The following is an 18253-nucleotide window of genomic DNA, read 5'->3' as shown; positions in this document are numbered from 1 at the left end:
TAGCTCCTGGCTTGCGACAAGGGGACGGGAGGGGCTGGGCTGGTACTTGTGTCTGGGAGCCACGGGCCAAGGCTTAGGAGGGCGTGCAGGAGTTCAGAGGTGGCCCGTGTGCCCTACACCTCTCCGGGCCTGACCTCTATGAGCCCGTTGGACCTGCTAGAGGGCAGGAGCCTTGGCCCTTCCCGTCCCTGGGGTGGAGGGACTGCGAGAGGGCACGGCCCCCCTTGCCACCCAACCCGTGACAGCGAGGCAGACCCAAGTCCCTCCATGGTAAGCAGCTGCGGGCCCGTTCTGGGCCCAGCTCAGCATTTGGTGGTTCTGAGGAGGCAGGGAGGCCAGGCCTGCACCCAGGGACCCCTGCCCAGCTGATCCCTGCACTGAGGAGGTACCCTGGCTTAGGCCTCCCGGCCTCCTCCCCTCTGTGGCATTGCCCCGGTTCCACCTCACTCTGCCCTCTCACAGAGACAGCTCCCTGTCTGACCCTCACTCCGGTGACCTTCACCCCCACCCCACAACATCTCAGACCCTCCCCTGGACACGTCATTCCCTGGCTGTCCCCTGGAAATCCCCGGTCTTCCCTGTACAGTCAGTCGGCCACTGCTCCGCCCAGAACAACTTCCTGTCTGCCTGAGCCCCTCAACCACCCCCCCTTCTCCCTGTCCCCCATCCAGGGCAGATTCCTCTGGGGCTGAGGCTACTGCAGCCTGTGGTGGGAGAGCTCTGGGCGCCCTGTGGGAGAGGCCTCCATGCTGAGGGCTGTGGGCTGGTGACTTAGACAGTCGGCCCAGCTGCCAGTAAGTGTCCAGTCGCCCGGCCCCCCAAGCCTGGCCTGTGACAGCTCATAGAGGCTGGGCCGTCCTGCCATCCCATGGGAGCCTGGAGAGAGACCTGGGGTGGGTGAGGCAGGGCGGGGACAGTTCTAAGGGAGAGTCGTGGTGATGCAGGTGAGTGGAGGTGAGGCGGTCAGTGAAGAAAGAAGGAGGGTCAGGGCATGAATGCAGGCCCGGGAGTGGGGCTTAGGGCTGCTGTGAGGTGGTCCTGGAGGGGCAGCAGGGGTGAGAAGGAGGCTGGGGTGAGTACTGTTGGTGAGTGCATGGGGTTGGTGTGGGGCAGGGGCCAGGGGTGGGAGGCCTGCATTGGTCTGGGGGAAAAGTGGGCCTGGAGAGGGGCTGGGTGTGTTCGGTGCCCACAGAGCATGTGCCCAGCCTGTGGCCTGCACTCTCTTCAGGACCCCTCGCCAGCCCCGGGCCTGCCCAGTGCCATTGTGCCTGGCCCCCTCATGTGTCCCCACTCTCCCCTGTCCTGGACTCTGAGCTTGGTTATCTGTGTCCCTGGCACTGGCCCCAGGCCCTCAGCCAGCACTGCAGGGTGTTTGCACGGGTGAGTGGGTGATGGCGTAGGGCGTCGTCTGCAGTGGTTGGTGCTCAGCTGGCAGAGGGCAGGCTGGAGGTTATTTGGGGCTCACTGGAGAGGAATTTTTGTCGGTGTTTACTGTCAAAAGTAAAACGCTCCAAAAAAAAAAAAAAAGAAGAAGAAGAAGAAAATCAAACAGGGTGGAAGTATACGAAGAAAAATGATGAGACCCAGGCTCCCGGCTGCGGCGACGGCTGCGCAGGAGAGGGCGGGAGAGAACACGCGGATTTGGCCGCCCCTCCACAGGGAGCTCAGACTGAGATTTCCTCTGGAGCCAATGGCTTTTCATGTCAGTACCGATTAGGTTGACCTTATGCTGATTATTAGTATTTTTTAATAGCTTTATTGAGAGGTCATTCACATGCCATAACATTCACCCATTCGAAGTGTCCAATTCAGTGGTTTTAGTAGATTGGGAGTTGGGTAGCTGTCAATTCCAGGACATTTTGTCACCTAGCCCCTGGCAACACTGCTCTCCTTTCAGTGGTTATGGATTGGCCCGTACTGGCCTGTACTGGCCCTGGGTCTGACCTCTTCGACTTGCCGGGACACTCTCACGGCTGCTCACGTCGCTGCACCATCAGCACCTCACCCGCCCCGCGCTGGAGTCAGTTCTGTGGCGTGGAAGTGCCCACTTTTACTTACGCGTTTATCAGTTGATGGATAGTGGGCTGGCTGTTATGAGTAAGACTGCCATGGACGTTTGCATACACGTTTTTGGGTGGTCGTATGTTTTTTATTTCTGTTGGGTAGATACCTAGGAGTGGAATTGCTCAGCTGTGTGGTAATTCTATATTTAACCATTTGAAGAACTGCCAGATGGCTTCCTAAAGTGGGCGCCCCATTCCTCATTCCCAGTAACAGCCGGGTGCGAGGTTTCCAATTTCCTCACGTCCTCACCAACACTTGTTATTATCTGACTCTTTGATTGCAGACATCTAATCCTAGTGGGTGTCGAGTGGAATCTCATTGTGGTTTGATTTGCATTTCCTGATGGCTAATGACGTTGAGCACTTTGATGTGATTGTTGGTCATTTTTTATATCTTTTGAGAAATGTGTATTTAAATCCTTTGTCCATTTTAGAATTTGCCTTTTGGTATTATTGAGTTGTAAGTGTTCTTTATATATTCTAGATCCCAGTCCCTTATCAGAAATATGATTTGCAAACATTTTCTGTTTCTATGGTTTGCTTTTTTATTTGCTTGCTGGTGTCTTTTTTTTTTTTTTTTTGAGACAGAGTTTTGCTCTGTCACCCAGGCTGGAGTAGGTTCAAGTGACTCTTGTGCCTCAGGCTCCCGAGTAGCTGGGACTACAGGCGTCTGCCACCATACCTGGCTAATTTTTGTATTTTTAGTAGAGATGGAGTTTCGCCATATTGGCCAGGCTGGTCTCAAACTCCTGGCCTCAGCCTCCACAATGATGGGATTACAGTGTGAGCCACCTCACCTGGCTGATTGTGTCCTTTGAAGCACGTCTGTTGTAATTATTATGACTCCAGTATCTATTTTTTTCCTTGGTTGCTTGTGCTTTTGGTGTCATATTTAAGAAGCCATTGTCTAACCCAAGTCATGAAACTTTACACCAATGTTTTCTTTTTTTTTTTTTTTTTTGAGATGAAGTCTTGCTCTGTCACCCAGGCTGGACTGCAGTGGCACGATCTCAGGTCATTGCAACCTCCGTCTCCTGGGTTCAAGCAATTCTCCTGCCTCTGCCTCTCGAGTAGCTGGGATTACAGGTGTGTGCCACCACACCCGGCTAATTTTTGTATTTTTAGTAGGGATAGGGTTTCCCCATGTTGGCCAGGCTGGTCTTGAACTCCTGACCTCAAGTGAGCCACCTGCCTCAGCCTCAGTGCTGGGATTCCAGGTATGAGCCACCGTGCCTGGCCTGAATTCTTTGATTATTAATTAAGCTGAGCACATCTCCTAGACTTGTTGACCATTTGCACCTTTTCTTTTGTGAATTGCCTATTCAAAAGCATTGTTGGCCAGGCCGGTCTTAAACTCCTATGTTCACATGGAAATGGAATGCAGCCCTGTTTCTGGCTTTTATGACTTGCCATCATGCTTTCAGGGCTGCTCACGTGAGCATAGGAGTTTGAGACCAGTCTGGGCAACATAGTGAGACCCCATCTCTTAAAAAAAAAAAAAACCTCCTAGGTTCAAGGGATCCTTCTGCCTTGGCCTCCCAGAGTACTGGGATTACAGGGTGAGCTGCTGCCCGGCTACTACACCTTTTTACATCAGGGACTTTAGCATCTGTGGATTTTGGTGTCCATGGGGAGTCTAGAACCCATCCCTCGCTGATTCTGAGGGACGATTGTATTCGCTTAAACTTGGAAGTTGCTTGTGATCAGCACTATCTCATGGAACAGAACTTTTCAGCTCCTTGAAAGTTCCCGCTGTGTCCCCAGTAGCTGGTCACACTGTGGATGGGTCTCACACCATGCATCTATTTTTGTTTAATTCTGTCTGTGGTTTCTTTAGCCGTATCAATTTTTAACATTCACCAGTCTTTTCTGATTTCTGGATTTTATGCTATGCTTAAAATGGCTTTCTTTTGTAAAAACATCTGCCAAGAGCTGCCTCCAGCACTGGTGCATTTTTTTAAACATCTCTGTCGTTAATCTTTGTGGAATTTGCTTGGGGCTGAGGCCGAGATGTTCAAGGAGACTCGATGTCATGCTTGGTGTCACGCTCATAGGGTCTGGCTGTGGGCTTGTGGGTTAACAGGGACGATTGTAAACATCTCCCCTTCTGCCAATCCAGCTTCCTGACACAGGGGCTGTGCATTGCTGCACTTCTGTACCCCCAAGCCGAGCTGAGCCCTGTCCTGTGGCAGCTGTGGCTTGAAACAAGCATTGGGTGGGAGAGATAGGTGGACTTGGAGCTGGCTGGACCCCTGCAAGATCCTGGTCTGGTGCCTCCCAAGGAGCGGCTGAGGAGACCCGGGTGGTGGCTGTGGAGGTGGAGAGCAGCCTGGGGTGGAGAGGATGTGCCTGCGGCAGAGAGGGCGGAAGAGCCGGCACTTAGCCTTGGGTGCATAAAATCAGAGATGCCTGTGAGATAGGAATGCCTGTGCAGACACTGAGGTGCAGGAAATGCCGGGCTGAGGTGGGGAGGCCGGGCTGGGAGGCCATCACTAGGGCAGGCCTCAGGCCAGAGCTCTGAGCCTGGGGTCCTCCAGAGCTTAGGGGCCTATGAGAACAGGCAGTCGGGAAGCAGAGCCGTGGGCAGCCGTGCAGCAGAGCCATGGGGGCCTGCTGGCTCTGCGAAGCGGGGAGGAGCGTCAGGAAGCAGGGCCACGTCGGGAGCAGGGTGAGGCCTGGATGGTGCTGGGACCAGGTGATGAGGGGTGTTGGGGACCTCAGCGGGACTGCTTGGGGTGTCTTCGGATTGGAGGTGCTGGGGGCATGTGGGAAGTGCTCAGGAGGCCATGCTGGTGCCAGGCTATGGTGGGTCCAACAGGGTGGCAGGGAGGGAGAACCCTCACCAGGACAGAGTGGTGACATGGAGGCCAGGCCACAGCAGGGCACAGCCTCAGCTGGACACTGGCCCGAGTTCCCTGGGGAAGGAGTTCCCTGGGCCTTGGCCTGAGGGACCTGCATGGCCATAGGGGGCATGGGCATCTCCTGGCCCAGGGTGAGTACTGAGTGGTTGCTCACATTTACCCAGCCACACATCGTCATTGGCCAGTCGAGACTGCTGCTTGCCACTGAGGGCCCTGGAGATTTTCCCTGGGTTGGGCTGTTGGGAAGGTGTGGGCAGTGGTGCCCTGTGGCCTCAGTTTCCCCAGTGAAGCCCAAGAGGAGCTGGCAGCAGAAGGGCCAGGGGCCAGGTACCTCAAGAAGGGACTGGAGGAGGCTGGGAAGGGTGATGCTAGTGGGGCCAGGTGCCCAGATCTCCCACCATTGGGTCATGGTTGATGCCCACAGACCCACAGTGGGTAGGGAGACGCAGGGCTGGGAGAGCGGGGACTGTGAGTCATGAGGTCAGGAACCCAAAATGGGGCATGGGCCGGGTCATCTGTAGGGGCAGTGGCCTGGCATGATGGCAGACCAGGCGGAAGGGGAGTTGGGAACACGCATTCAGATGGTGGAAGCAGGGAGCCAGCTGGGAAGACAGAATCCTGTAGGACTTGGGACATCAGCCTGCAGGGCCTGCTCTCCTTCCTCCTCTCTTCCTCTGCTCTTTGGAGGTTTGGGTCCTGGTTAGCTGCAGAAGAGTCCTCCCAGCCGGTGGGCAGCTCTTGGCAGGACTGTTGCTGCCGCTTCCCGGAGGCAGAGGGGACCCAAGACCAGGAATGGGATGCGGATCACTTTGTGTCCCTGTGTGACTCCCGGGGTGGGGGCAGACCCAGGGCCAGGGCTGCGGGAAAGGAAGGCCCCAGGATGGCAGCAGGGTGGCTGGTCTGAGTCTGGGTGCTCTTGGGCAGGCTGGTGTGTCAGGCGGGCTAGGGCCAAGCGGGACAGTGAGGGTACGGAAGGCCATCCACAGGGACACACCAGGGCAGAGGGGGTGGGGGTGGGTGGGGGAGTGGGTTGGGTCAGGGCTGAAAGTGCGGGTACAGCAGAAAGTGGTATCTGCGGTCAGGGTCTCTGGATGTGGCTTTTATGCTTTTTATTCTGCTCTGTTTTTCAAATGAATGTGTCTTTTGACCTTTTGAAAGTGCATCTCTTTCTCTTCTTTCTTTCTAAATGAGTGGCTACCTGGGAAGCTAACAGAGCAGGCACAGGACAGGCCTAAGAGACACAGCTGGATGCCACTGTCGTGACGGCCACAAGAATGCATGGTCGTTTACAGAATACAAATACCCCCAAAGAAGGTGCCCTGTTTTAGGTTCCTGTGGCTGCTGTCAAACGTGCCCACAAACTGGGTGGCCTAAAGCAACAGAAATGTATTCTCTTACAGTTCTGGAGGCCACACGTCCAAAATCAAGATGTTGGCAGGGCCACGCTCCCTCGGAGGCTCCAGGGTGGACTCTGTTCCTGGCCTCTCCAGCTCCTGGTGGCCATTGGTGCCTGGGCTCGTGGCCGCATCACTCCAGTGTCGGCCTCCATCCTCACGTGGCCCTCTCCCTGTGGCTTCTCTTCCATCTCTTATAAGACACTTGGCTTTGGCTTTAGGCCCCCCCACTGGGTAATCTAGGACGATCTCATCTCAAGATCCTTGTCTTAATTCCACCTGCAAAGACCCTTTTTCCAAATAAGATACCATTTATGGGTTCCAGGGAATTGTTCATAGACATATCTTTTGGGGACCTTCATTCAACCCACTACAGTCTATCCTCTGGCCCCTCAAAATTTATATCTGCCCCACTTCCAAAATAAATGTTTCTTATCCCAACATGCCCCAAAGTCTCAACCTATTGTAGCATCAACTCTAAGTCTAAAATTCCATCAGCCCAGCCAGGTGCAGTGGCTCACGCCTGTAATCCCAGCCCTTTGGGAGGCCTGTGGGTGGATCACCTGAGATCAGGAGACCAGCCTGGCCAACATGGTGAAGCCTTGTCTCTACTAAAAATGCAAAAATCAGCCAGGCGTGGTGGTGCACACCTATAATCCCAGCTACTCAGGTGTATAAGGCACGAGACTGGCTTGAACCCAAGAGGCAGAGGTTGCAGTGAGCCAAGACTGCACCAATGCACTCCAGCCTGGGTGACAGAGCAAGACTCAATCTCAAAAAATAAACAAATAAATAAAAATTAACCAGGTGTGGTGGTGCATGGCTGTAGTCCCAGCTGCTCAGGAGGTAGAGGTAGGAGGATGCTTAACCCTGGAGGCTGAACCCAGGAGACAGAATGAGACCCTATCTTAAAAAAAAAAAAAAACAAAAAACAAGATGAACAACATTTAATCAGCTCAGAAGTCTCAAATATTATCACTGAAGTTGTGTCTAAATCAGGTGTTGGTGAGGCTCTGGGTAGGATCCAGATGGGGGCAAAATTTTTCTCCATCTTTTTACTTGTAAAACTAGAAAGCAAGTTTTATGCCTCCAAACTGCAATGTTGGACTACGCATAGACTAGGCATCGCCATTCCCAAAGGGAGAAATATAAAGGCATAAAGGGGTTGCCAGTCCCAAGCAAGTCTGAAATCCAGCAGGGTGAATTCCATGGGGTTTCAAGGCCTGGGAATGCCCCTCTGTGGCTCAGTGCCCCCCGCCCCCCACACCTGCAGCTCTGCCAGCCTCTGCCTCTAGGCCTAAGGCTCTGACCTTGGAGTCGTTCTTCCTTTTTCTCAAAGGACAGCACATGTTTGCAGCTGCCTGGGTCTGTCATCCTGTTTCTTGCCTGTAGACTCAGAAGCCCAATACCTTCCTTCATTTCATCCTGTCTCTGTCCCCTTCAATCCAAGCAGGCAGTATTTCTGCTGGTACAACATTCTCATAAACCTTCTGGGTCTCCCCTGTATGTCACAGGGAGTCAGGCCATTAGAGAGAAGGGTTCACTTGGATCCTCCCTGGATCATCTCGTCTCTGTTCCTGGCTTCTGTTAAGATGAGTGAATGGACCCATGAATCACACACCTCATCTCTGCAGAGATGGCTTTCTCTGCAGGACACACTTTCCTAACCGGGAACCTCCCAACATTAGCATCTCTTGCAATCTAAATAGGCTGCAGATATCCCAGATCACCCATGCTGGTTCCTTTTTGCTTAACAGTTCCTTCCTCAATTTATCTCTTTCTTTTTTAAAATTTTTTAATTTTTTATTTTTTGAGAGGAGTCTCGCTCTGTCGCCCAGGCTGGAGTGCAGTGGCGTGATCTCCGCTCACTGAAAGCTCCGCCCCCCGGGTTCACGCCATTCTCCTGCCTCAGCCTCCCATGTAGCTGGGAATACACGGGGCTGCCACCACGCCCAGCTAGTTTTTTTTTTTGTATTTTTAGTAGAGACGGGGTTTCACCATGTTAGCCAGGATGGTCTCGATCTCCTGACCTCGTGATCTGCCCGTCTCGGCCTCCCAAAGTGCTGGGATTACAGGCGTGAGCCACTGCTCCTGGCCCAATTTATCTCTTTCTTCCTGTACTTTACCATAAGCAGCAAGAAGAAGCCAAGCCACACCTTCTACACTTTGCTTGGAAATCTTTTCAGCTAAATATCCAAGTTCATTGCTTACGAGTTCTGTTGAGCCGACAGTGAACACAATTCGGCAAAGTCTCGCTTCAGTGTAAGAAGCACCTTTCCTCCACTTTCCTCGTTGCCTTCTAAGGCCTCACCACAAGCACCTTTAATGCCCGTATTTCTACCAACAGCCTGGTCAGACAGGCTAGGCTTTTTCTACTGTGTGCCTCAAGATGTCCCGGCTTCTGTTTATTACCCAATTCCAAAGCCACAGCCACATTTCCAGATATTTGTCACTGTAGCACCCTGCTCCTGCTCACTGTCTGTTGATTTCCTGTGATTCCCACGGGGAAGAACCATAAGCAAAGCACTCTGAAACAATAGAAATTTATCTTTTGACTGTTCCGGAGGCCAAAATCAAAAACCCAGTGTCAGCAGGTCGGCGCTTTCTCCGAAGGCACCGGGAAGAGCCTAGGAAGGGCTGCCTGCCTCTTCCAACTCCACTGCCTCTTGACCTGTGGCTGGGTCATGCCAGTCCCTGCCTCTGTGTCTCTCCTCATCTAAGGACACTTGTTTTTGGATCTAGGGCCCAGGTAATCCAAGATGATCTCATCTCAAGATCCTTTATTTAATTATACCTGCAGAGACCCTGTTTCCAAATAAGGCCACATTTATGAGCTCCGGGGACATGGACATAGATTTTTTGTGGCCACCATGGAACCCACCCAGCCATCCTTCAGTAGTTGGTTAATGTAGAACTTACATGTTTTTGTTCCATAGTCATTGTTTTAAAAAGTGTGCACAGTGGGCTGGGCGTGGTGGCACGTGCCTGTAATCCCAGCACTTTGGGAGCCTGAGGTGGGAGGATCTTTTGAGCGCAGAATGTCAACACTGCAGTGAGCCTGGGCTACAGAGCAAGACCCTGTCTCAAAAAAAGTAAAAAAAATAAAAAAGCACGCACAGTGTATTTTAGTATGTGTTAATTTACCTGTAATTTCATGATTTAATGTTATGAAGTATTTTAGACATATGTAACTTCTTTTACTTAGTGATACAGCTTGGGCGTCTCTCTGTGACTTTAATTTACAATACAGCATTCCCCTGTATGGCAACCATATCATATTTAACCAATCGATCCTTTATCATAGGACATTGAGCTTAATTTTGGATTTTTGTATTAGAAATGGCTACAGTGAACAGTGTTGTAGCTGGGTCATCGTGCATCTCTATGGCTGTTGTTAAAAATGGAATTTCTGGCCAGGTGCAGTGGGTCACACCTGTAATCCCAGCACTTTGGGAGGCCAAGTTGGGCAGATTACGAGGTCAGGAGTATGAGACCAGCCTGACCAACATGGTGAAACCGCGTCTCTCCTAAAAATACAAAAATTAGCCGGGTGTGGTGGCGGGCACCTGTAATCCTTGCTACGCAGGAGGCTGAGACAGGAGAATCACTTGAACCTGGGAGGTGGAGGTTGCGGCGAGCTGAGCACCATTGCACTCCAGCCTGGGTGACAGGGCAAGACTCCGTCTCAAAAAAAAAAAAAAAAAGGAGGCCGGGCGCGGTGGCTCACGCCTGTAATCCCAGCACTTTGGGAGGCCGAGGCGGGCAGATCACAAGGTCAGGAGATCGAGACCATCCTGCTCGACACAGTGAAACCCCGTCTCTGCTAAAAATACAAAAAATTAGCCGGGCATGGTGGCGGGCGCCTGTAGTCTCATCTACTCGGGAGGCTGAGACAGAATGGCGTGAACCCGGGAGGCGGAGCTTGCAGTGAGCCGAGATCGCACCACTGCACTCCAGCCTGGGCAATGAGCAAGACTCCATCTCAAAAAAAAAAAAAAAGGAATTTCTGGGTTAAGGGCTTTTCAAAATTTAAGCTTTAATTTACACCAAGATACCATTTTTTACCTTTCGTATTGGCAAAAATCGCAAATCTGGATCTAGGTTCTGTTGGTGAAGCTGTGGGAACCAGGTCAGAGAAAGCGTCTGTCAGAGCCGCAAATGCAGTGTGTGTCCGAACAGAAGACGGGCACTGGCCTGCGTGTGCTCGGAGGCTGGGCCCGCACATGCCACTCTGCATGGCCAGACGTGGGCGCGGTCCCCGTGCAGAGCAGGAGGCCTCCAGCGTGGGGTGGGTGGGAAAGCAGGGGCAGAATGGTGCCCAGAAGATTTCACCGTTTGTGTTAAAAGAGAGAAAACCAAGAATCACATGGTATTTGCTTGATTTTCTGTAAAGAAATTCTGGAGAAACAAACAGGAAACCGCTAACAGTGATTTTCACACAGTGTGTGTGTGTGGTGGGGGGAGACAGAGAGAAGGGCGGGAGCGAGCCGCTAACAGTGATTTTCACAGTGTGTGTGTGTGGTGGGGGGAGACAGAGAGAAGGGCGGGAGCGAGCCGCTAACAGTGATTTTCACAGTGTGTGTGTGGGGGGGGGGTGGGGGAGACAGAGAGAAGGGGGGAGCGAGACTTGCCTCTCTCTGCCCTCAGTGTTTGAGTCACGTGAATATTTTCTATTCCAACACGATTTTTATTTTATTTTTTTAAAGTTTAGTGAAGGGAAGAATGTAAACTGTTATAAGTTCTTTTTTTTTTCTTGAGACAGAGTCTTGCTCTATCACCCAGGCTGGAGTGCAGTGTTGCAATCTTGGATCATCTTACCTCTGCCTCCTGGGTTCAAGCGATTCTCCTGCCTCAGCCTCCCGAGTAGCTGGGATTACAGGTGCCCGCCACCACACCCGGCTAATTTTTGTATTTTTAGTAGAGATGGGGTTTCGCCATGTTGGCCAGACTGGTCTCGAACTTCTGACCTCAGGTGATCTGCCCGCCTCAGCCTCCCAAAGTGCTGAATTACAGGCATGAGCCATTGGGCCCAGCCTAAGTTTGTATTTTATTTATTATTATTATTATTATTTGAGACAGAGTTTCGCTCTTGTTGCCCAGCAGGCTGGAGTACAACGGCGCAATCTCGTCTCACTGCAACCTCCACTCTCCGAGTTTAGGCGATTCTACTGCCTCAGCCTCCCAAGTAGCTGGGATTACAGGCATGCAACACCACGCACTGCTAATTTTGTATTTTTAGTAGAGACAGGGTTTCTCCATGTTGGTCAGGCTGGTCTCGAACTCCCAGCTTCAGGTGATCTGCCCGCCTCAGCCTCCCAAAGTGCTGGGATTATAGGCATGAGCCACAGCACCTGGCCAGTTCTTTTTTATTTTTTTTGAGATGGAGTCTTATTCTGTCACCCAGGCTGGAGTGTAGTGGCACAATCTCAGCTCAATGCAACCTCCACTTCTCCTGTCTCAGCCTCCTGAGTAGCTGGGACTACAGGCGTGAGCCACCACCCCTGGCTAATTTTTGTATTTTTAGTAGGTATGGGTTTTTGCCGTGTTTGCCAATCTGGTCTCAAACTCCTGGGCTCAAGTAATCTGCCTGCGTCAGCCTCCCACAGTGCTGGGATTACAGGCGTGAGCCACTGCACGAGGTTTCAGACACAATTTTTAAACAATTTCTAAGTTGCTGGCTGGGTATTGCAGTCCTTTCTCTAAGGGTCATCCCCCCAGCAGTGCCCAAGTGGGCCGACTCCTCCCGCCTGCCCAGCACCCAGTGTTGGAGCTTCAGACAAGCCACGTGGCCTCGCTGTCTGATGGGGACTTGTGTAATGAGTCTCCTGGCAGAGCCAGTGGGAGGGTGAGCAGAACTGCGGCCGAATCAGGTTAGCGCAGCGTCTGCCATCTGGGACCTCTGCATCCCGGACCCCGAGCCTGGTCCTGGAGCCATCCTGGAGCCGGGGCGTTCCCTGCATCAGCTCTGACTGATCATCAGTTGTCTTATTCCAGAGTGTTTTGTGCTGATGAAGAGTTTTTCCTGCTGTATTTTCCTAACTTGTTATTGCCTAAAGAAACCGCTCGGGTCTTTTAACTGCGTTTGAAGCCAGCCTCTCAATGAACTCTCTCTGAGCTCCAGTAAATGGTGAGTTGAGTTGTTTCAGGTGCCAAGAGGAGCAGTGCTGACTTGGGTAAATGCTGTCCCATGTCCTGGCACTGGACCAAGAGCTGCGCCTGCACCGTTGGCATTCACCCTCACATGCCCTCCCCTCAGCAGCCTCGCCTGGCTCTGGGAGGGTGCCCCGCTGTGCTACGAGGGGCATTTATTCTCATGTTAACAATGCAGAGAGCATCATCCCTTGTTATAAACGCTGGTTTTTATCAAATGAGCTGTCAGAATTTTTGAGATCAATATACAGGTTTTCTCCTTTAATCTACTAGTGAAGTCAACGATATTAGCAGAGTTCTGGGAAAGTGCAGCCCATCCTTGAACTCCAGGAATTCATTTCTTCTCTTGCTCCACGTCTCCTGTGGTAACACCCTCGTATCCAGTGCTGGGTGAGGCAGCCGCCCCAGGGGCACACAGGCGTCTCAGTGTTGGGGGGCTGAGAGGGAGGGAAGGGGAGCCACCAAGGATCAGGCGAGAAGCCTCTCAGCAGAGGCCTGGCAAGGTCCACCCTGCTGCAGCGGAGCAGGTGCCCGCGTGAGGATGGCCTCGGGAGGGCAGCGGCAGGGCTGTGGTGGGACCTGCTTGTGCTTGGAGAGCGCTGGCTGCTGTGTGCCCAGTGCGTGGAGGTGAGGACAACAGGGGAGGCTACCACTTTCTTTGAGATGAAAAGGTGGTGGCCAGGCCAGGGTGTGGTGGCGACAGTGGGCACAGGACAGGTTTGAGAGACATTTGGGTAGGACAGGCCCCCTAATGGATGGGTCATGTGGGTGGGACCCAGGACTTTCCCCCCAAATTGGTCTCCAGCAGACCCGTGGTATTGAGATACTCCTGTACTGGGCTGCAGGGGAGGGAGGAGAAGGATGTGGCTTGGAGAGGTAACCTCTGTGCCTGCTGGGTCCCTCACTGGGACTCCCAGGAGCCCTGGTGGGCATCCAGTCCCGCAGTGGTGGCCCTGGACCCCAGAAATCCTGCAGGCTGACTGAGCTGGCACTGAGCCCCACCCTGCACGGGGTGGCCTCCAGACGTGGAGGGCTCTCCTCCCACCTCAGCCCCACAGCATGTGCAGGGGCAGGAGCCTGGGGCAGGTGAGGTGGCTCCTGCAGGTCTGCCTCAGGCTCAGGCGGGGAGCAGAGCACGGGTCTGTGCGTCCGGAGGGCTCGGTGTGTGCGGGATGTATCTATGGCAGGATTTCACTGGGCCTGGTCTCCCTGCGGCTATTGTAGGGGACCCCAGAGGGAAGTGTCTGCCTGTCGCAGGTCACCTCTGCATGGGATCACCAGGTCACAGCCCACTGGCCTGCTCCACCACCACCAGAGAGCCCCAGCAGGGCAGGCTGCCATGGGGCTAGGGATTGGGTGGGTGGGTGGGTGTGAAGATGGGGCGGGGAGCAAAGCGGAGGGCGGGCAGGGTGGTGGTGGGCAGGGCCTCAGGAGAGGGCCCATCCCATGCGCAGGTATGGTGTGGGAGACAGGGTTGGAGCCCCTTCTTTGGCCTGGGCCTGTGGCCAGGGCAGCCAGGGTCTCAGGGGACTGGTGAAGAGGGGGTTGCTCTGTGCCCAGACAGAGGGGTTGGGAAGAAGGGAGGGCTTATCTGTGGTGTCTGGGCTCAACTTTGCTTCTGGGGTCCCCAGTGGTGTGGGGATTTTGCAGAGAGCTTCAAGAGAATTTGGCTTTGCCCAGGGTGTGAGACTTGGCCAGGAGGCCTGATGGCACCCCAGCTGGGCATGGGGGCATGGGGACCGTGCTGGGTTTGACCAGCAGAGCAGAAGGTAGAGGTAGGGGTTTTCCGGCGGCACTGGTGCTGGTGAGTCCGACTCCAGCCTGGAGGCCCCTCCAGTTCACTGGCCTGGACACACAGACCTACGTGCTTTTTCGGCAAGACTCCTTTGTGATCCATGAATTGGTGGCGGGGCCAGAGCCATGAGGTCTCCTGGGCAGTGGCCGGGGCTTTGCTTCCCACGCTCCAGAGCTGTGTCATCAGGGCGCCCAGCTTCCTCTATCCCGGCTCCCTTTCCTCCCTGCTGCCTAAATCTCTTGCTTTCAGGCCCTTCGCTGCCAGCCTGGGACCTGCCTGTCCTGTTGAAATCCCTGGCTGTAGCCCTGTCTCCAGGCGCCCCCCTCCTGGCTACAGCCACCTCCACATTCATGGGGGTTGCCTGGACTTGTTTTCTCTACATCAAGGCCTTGGTGCATGTGGCCCCTCTTCCTGTGCTGGCTGCCTGCGGCCTGTCCCCACATAGCTGTCCCTCCCTCTGGGAAGCCTGTGCCGGGAAGGAACCACAGAACTGACTAACATGCTGCTGGCTGAGCCTTTCCCAGGGTCATCGTGGCTGCCCCCACTTCCGAGGCTGCACCACGTAGCCACCGTTCCAGCCTGCCTGGGCTGGGCAGTCTCAGGCCCCTTCCCAGAACCTTGCAGCTGCTGCAGCTTGTCTATAAGCCTCTGGCTGCAGGTGACCACAGGTGACTATGGTGGCCACTCATAGGTGGGCAGCTTGACTTCAGGGGGCAAGTTAAAGGCAGAGTCGGTGTGTGAAAACCTGTGTGTTCCTTCTCTGAACAGCTATGTGCCCTCACCTTCTCATTAGCTTAAAACCATGATCCTATTTTTTTGTTTGTTTTTGAGTCGATCTTGCTGTCTCCCAGACAGGAACGCAGTGGTGCAATCATGGCTCACTGCAGCCTTGGGTGGGCTGGTTCAAGCTATCCTTCTGTCTGAGCGTCCCAAAGAGCTGGGACCACAGGCACAGGCCACCATGTCAGGCTAGTTTTTTAGTTTTTTGCAGAGACAGTGTCTTGCTATGTTGCCCAGACTGGTCCTGAATTCCTGGGATCAAGTGATCCTCCTGTCTCAGCCTCTGAAAGTGCTGGGCCACCACACCTGGCCAATCTTACACCATTCAATTGTATGCATTTTAATCTTTAAAAAAAAAAGTCTTCCGGGCTGGGCATAGTGGCTTATGCCTGTAATCCTAGCACTTTGGGAGCTCAAGATAGGTGGATCACCTGAGGTCGGGAGTTCGAGATCAGCCTGACCAACATGGCGAAACCCTGTCTCAACTGAAAATACAAAAATTAGCCCGGCGTGGTGGCGCACATCTGTAGTCCCAGCTACAGAGGCTGAGATAGAAGAATCACTTGAACCCAGGAGGCGGAGGTTGCAGCGAGCCAAGATCACGCCATTGCACTCCAGCCTGGGTGACAGAGCAAGACTCCGCCTCAATTTAAAAAAAAAAAAAAAAGCCGGGCGCAGTGGCTCACACCTGTAATCCCAGCACTTTGGGAGGCCGAGACGGGCGGATCACGAGGTCAGGAGATCGAGACCATCCTGGCAAACATGGTGAAACCCCGTCTCTACTAAAAATACAAAAAAATTAGTCGGGCGTGGTGGCGGGCGCCTGTAGTCCCAGATTCTCAGGAGGCTGAGGCAGGAGAATGGCATGAACCCGGGAGGTGATGGAGCTTGCAGTGAGCGGAGATCGCGCCACTGTACTCCAGCCTGGGTGACAGAGCAAGACTCCGTCTCAAAAAAAAAAAAAAAAAAAATCTCCCTAGGCTGAGGAAAATTTTTATGCATTAAATTGAAAAAATTGATCTGGACCGGGCAGTGTGGCTCACACTTGTAATCCCAGCACTGGGAGGTGGGAAGATTGCTTGAGCCCAGGAGTTTGAGACCAGCCTGGGCAACAGAGAGACAAACTGTATAAAAAATCAAAAGATGAACTGGGAGTGGTGGTGCACGCCTGTAGTCCCAACTACTCAGAAAGCCAAGGTGGGAGCATTGCTTGAGCCCAGGAGGTCCAGGCTGCTGTGAGCCGTGATTGAGCACTCCAGCCTGGGTGACAGAGTGAGACCTTGTCTCAAAAAAAACAAAACAAAACAAAACAGCATTTTTTTTTAACGTATGAACTTTTTAGGTCTGTTTATAAATATCTGTCACTTTCAGCTGAGGTTTAATAAGGAAGTACGATTCAGTTGCAGGCCAAATTTAGGTTCATCCAGATATAGCTTAGTAAAACCTAACTGGGAATTTAGCAGTGGCGCGATCTTGGCTCATGGCAACCTCAGCCTCCTGGGTTCGACCAGTTCTTGTGCCTCAGCCTCCCTAGTAGCTGGGACTACAGGCGTGCGACACCATGCCTGGCTGCTTTTTTGTGTGTATTTTTAGTAGAGATGGGGTTTTGCTATGTTGGCCAGACTGGTCTCAAACTCCTGACCTTAAGCAATCCACCTGCCTCGGTCTCCCAAAGTGCTGGGATTCCAGGTATGAGCCCCCGTGACCGGCCTGGAATTCTGTTTTAATTCTTCACTTCACCATTTCCCCTAAGTTTGGAACTGGTGTTTCCTGAGACTCCCCACGCCCCAACTGGCTGAGTCCCAGGGAGGGCAGGGATGGGTGGGGGGACGAGAGACCCCAGAACTGCTGGGTCTGCAGTGCGGCTGGGGCTTCTGGCCCTTTGCCTGTTAGCTTGTACCCCTGGGAGCTGCCAGCCTCGCTCCCGGGTCATGGTCACATCCTCCACGCCAGCCCCAACCTGGCGCACAGTGGGTCTGTTTGCAGGACGGGAGGGACTTGTGGGTGAAGGCAGAGGAAAGGCCTGGCTGGAGACAGGCAGGCTGGTCACTTCTATCTTGTGGAGGCCATCCTACCCCACACTACCAGCATGGACTAGGGTGGAGCACAGTCCTGGGGCCAGTGTTGAAGGGGTGCCCTGGTGTGGGCAGGGCCCAGGCATTCCTCCGTGCCTCCCTGCAGCGCAGTGAGGCAGAGCTGACCTCACCCTGCCAGTGCAACCTGCTCCCCTAGGCCTGGGTAGTGACACACAGCTACTCCTGCTGGCTGAGGAGGCTGACCCAATTAACCATAGGGGTGGCTGGATCTGAGCAGCTGTGGAGGGTCCCTGGTGGTCGTGGCAGGGTGGGTGTGGGATGGAGCCACAGTGTCATCCTCACAGGAGTGGAGATGCTGGTGAGTGGGCAGACTTGGGGGGTGGGGGGCGCAGCCAGGAGGACCTGTGGGGCATCCTGAGGCTGGCTGGGAGAGGCAGAGGCCAGGGTGCAGGTCGGACCTGTCATCTTGGGAGCCAGTGTAGGAGGTGCCTGACCCAGGGCTGCACAGAGGTGAGACGGCCCGGGGAAGGGGCACACTGCTGGGGCTGAGGAGGTGGGAGGTGGCCGCCCAGGGTCTGGGGGCTTGATCTCAGCAGCCTGCCAGCCCAGGCCCTGGAGTTGGGCCGGCTGAGGAGGTCACTGGGAGATCTGGATGGGTGGGTATCTCCTGCAGGGCATGGGTGGCGGCTTCGAGGCCCTCCCACCTGTGTCCCACAGGCAGTTCTAAGCATGGCTCGTTGCAGTGGACGCGGGGGGCTGTGGGATGGGCCGGGGCCGTCCGAGCGCTCCTGGATCCGGCCTGGTGACCTGGCAGTCTGGCTGGGGTTAGCAGGGTCTTGTGTCCCAGAACTGCGGGCTGGGAGGGAGGGGTGCGCGGTGCGGCCGGCCGGGAGCATGCGCCCAGGGCGGCCCTGTCCGGCGCATTGATCAGCTGAAGCCCCGCCCCTGGCCGGCAGGCCCTGCCCCAGACCTCCGGGCTCCTCCCCCGGCTGCGGCGCTGGCCTGGGCAGTGCGGTGCGGGGCTGGACTCTGCTTGGCGGTGGCACAGCCGCCCTCAGCCCCGGCGCAGACATGGACCCCTCGCGAGCCATTCAGCACGAGATCAGCTCCCTCAAAGGTGCGGTCCCGGGGCCAGGCCCGAGCCGGGGGGCGCGGACCACACAGTGACCTCTGG

At 54.3% G+C, this 18253-nt stretch overlaps 1 protein-coding gene across 14 annotated transcripts in view; it reads left to right on the top strand.

Moving 5' to 3' along the window:
* Positions 1-18253, top strand: part of PLEC (plectin) — a 61669-nt gene that overhangs the window by 5322 nt on the left and 38094 nt on the right. For 4 of the 14 annotated variants that reach the window (XM_073999720.1, XM_073999719.1, XM_065519838.1 and 1 more), the window contains exon 1: positions 18088-18196. The exons of the other annotated variants lie outside the window; for them this stretch is intronic. In XM_073999720.1, the coding sequence (XP_073855821.1) occupies positions 18151-18196 (46 nt within the window). In that variant the 5' untranslated portion in view covers positions 18088-18150. Of the gene's footprint in view, positions 1-18087; positions 18197-18253 lie in introns of those variants that run through there. 14 annotated transcript variants of the gene reach the window in all.

The sequence above is a fragment of the Macaca fascicularis genome, chromosome 8 (genome assembly GCF_037993035.2).
Source record: "Macaca fascicularis isolate 582-1 chromosome 8, T2T-MFA8v1.1".
In the NCBI taxonomy this organism is placed as follows: Eukaryota; Metazoa; Chordata; class Mammalia; order Primates; family Cercopithecidae; genus Macaca; species Macaca fascicularis.
This window is presented reverse-complemented; position numbering and strand designations above follow the sequence as displayed.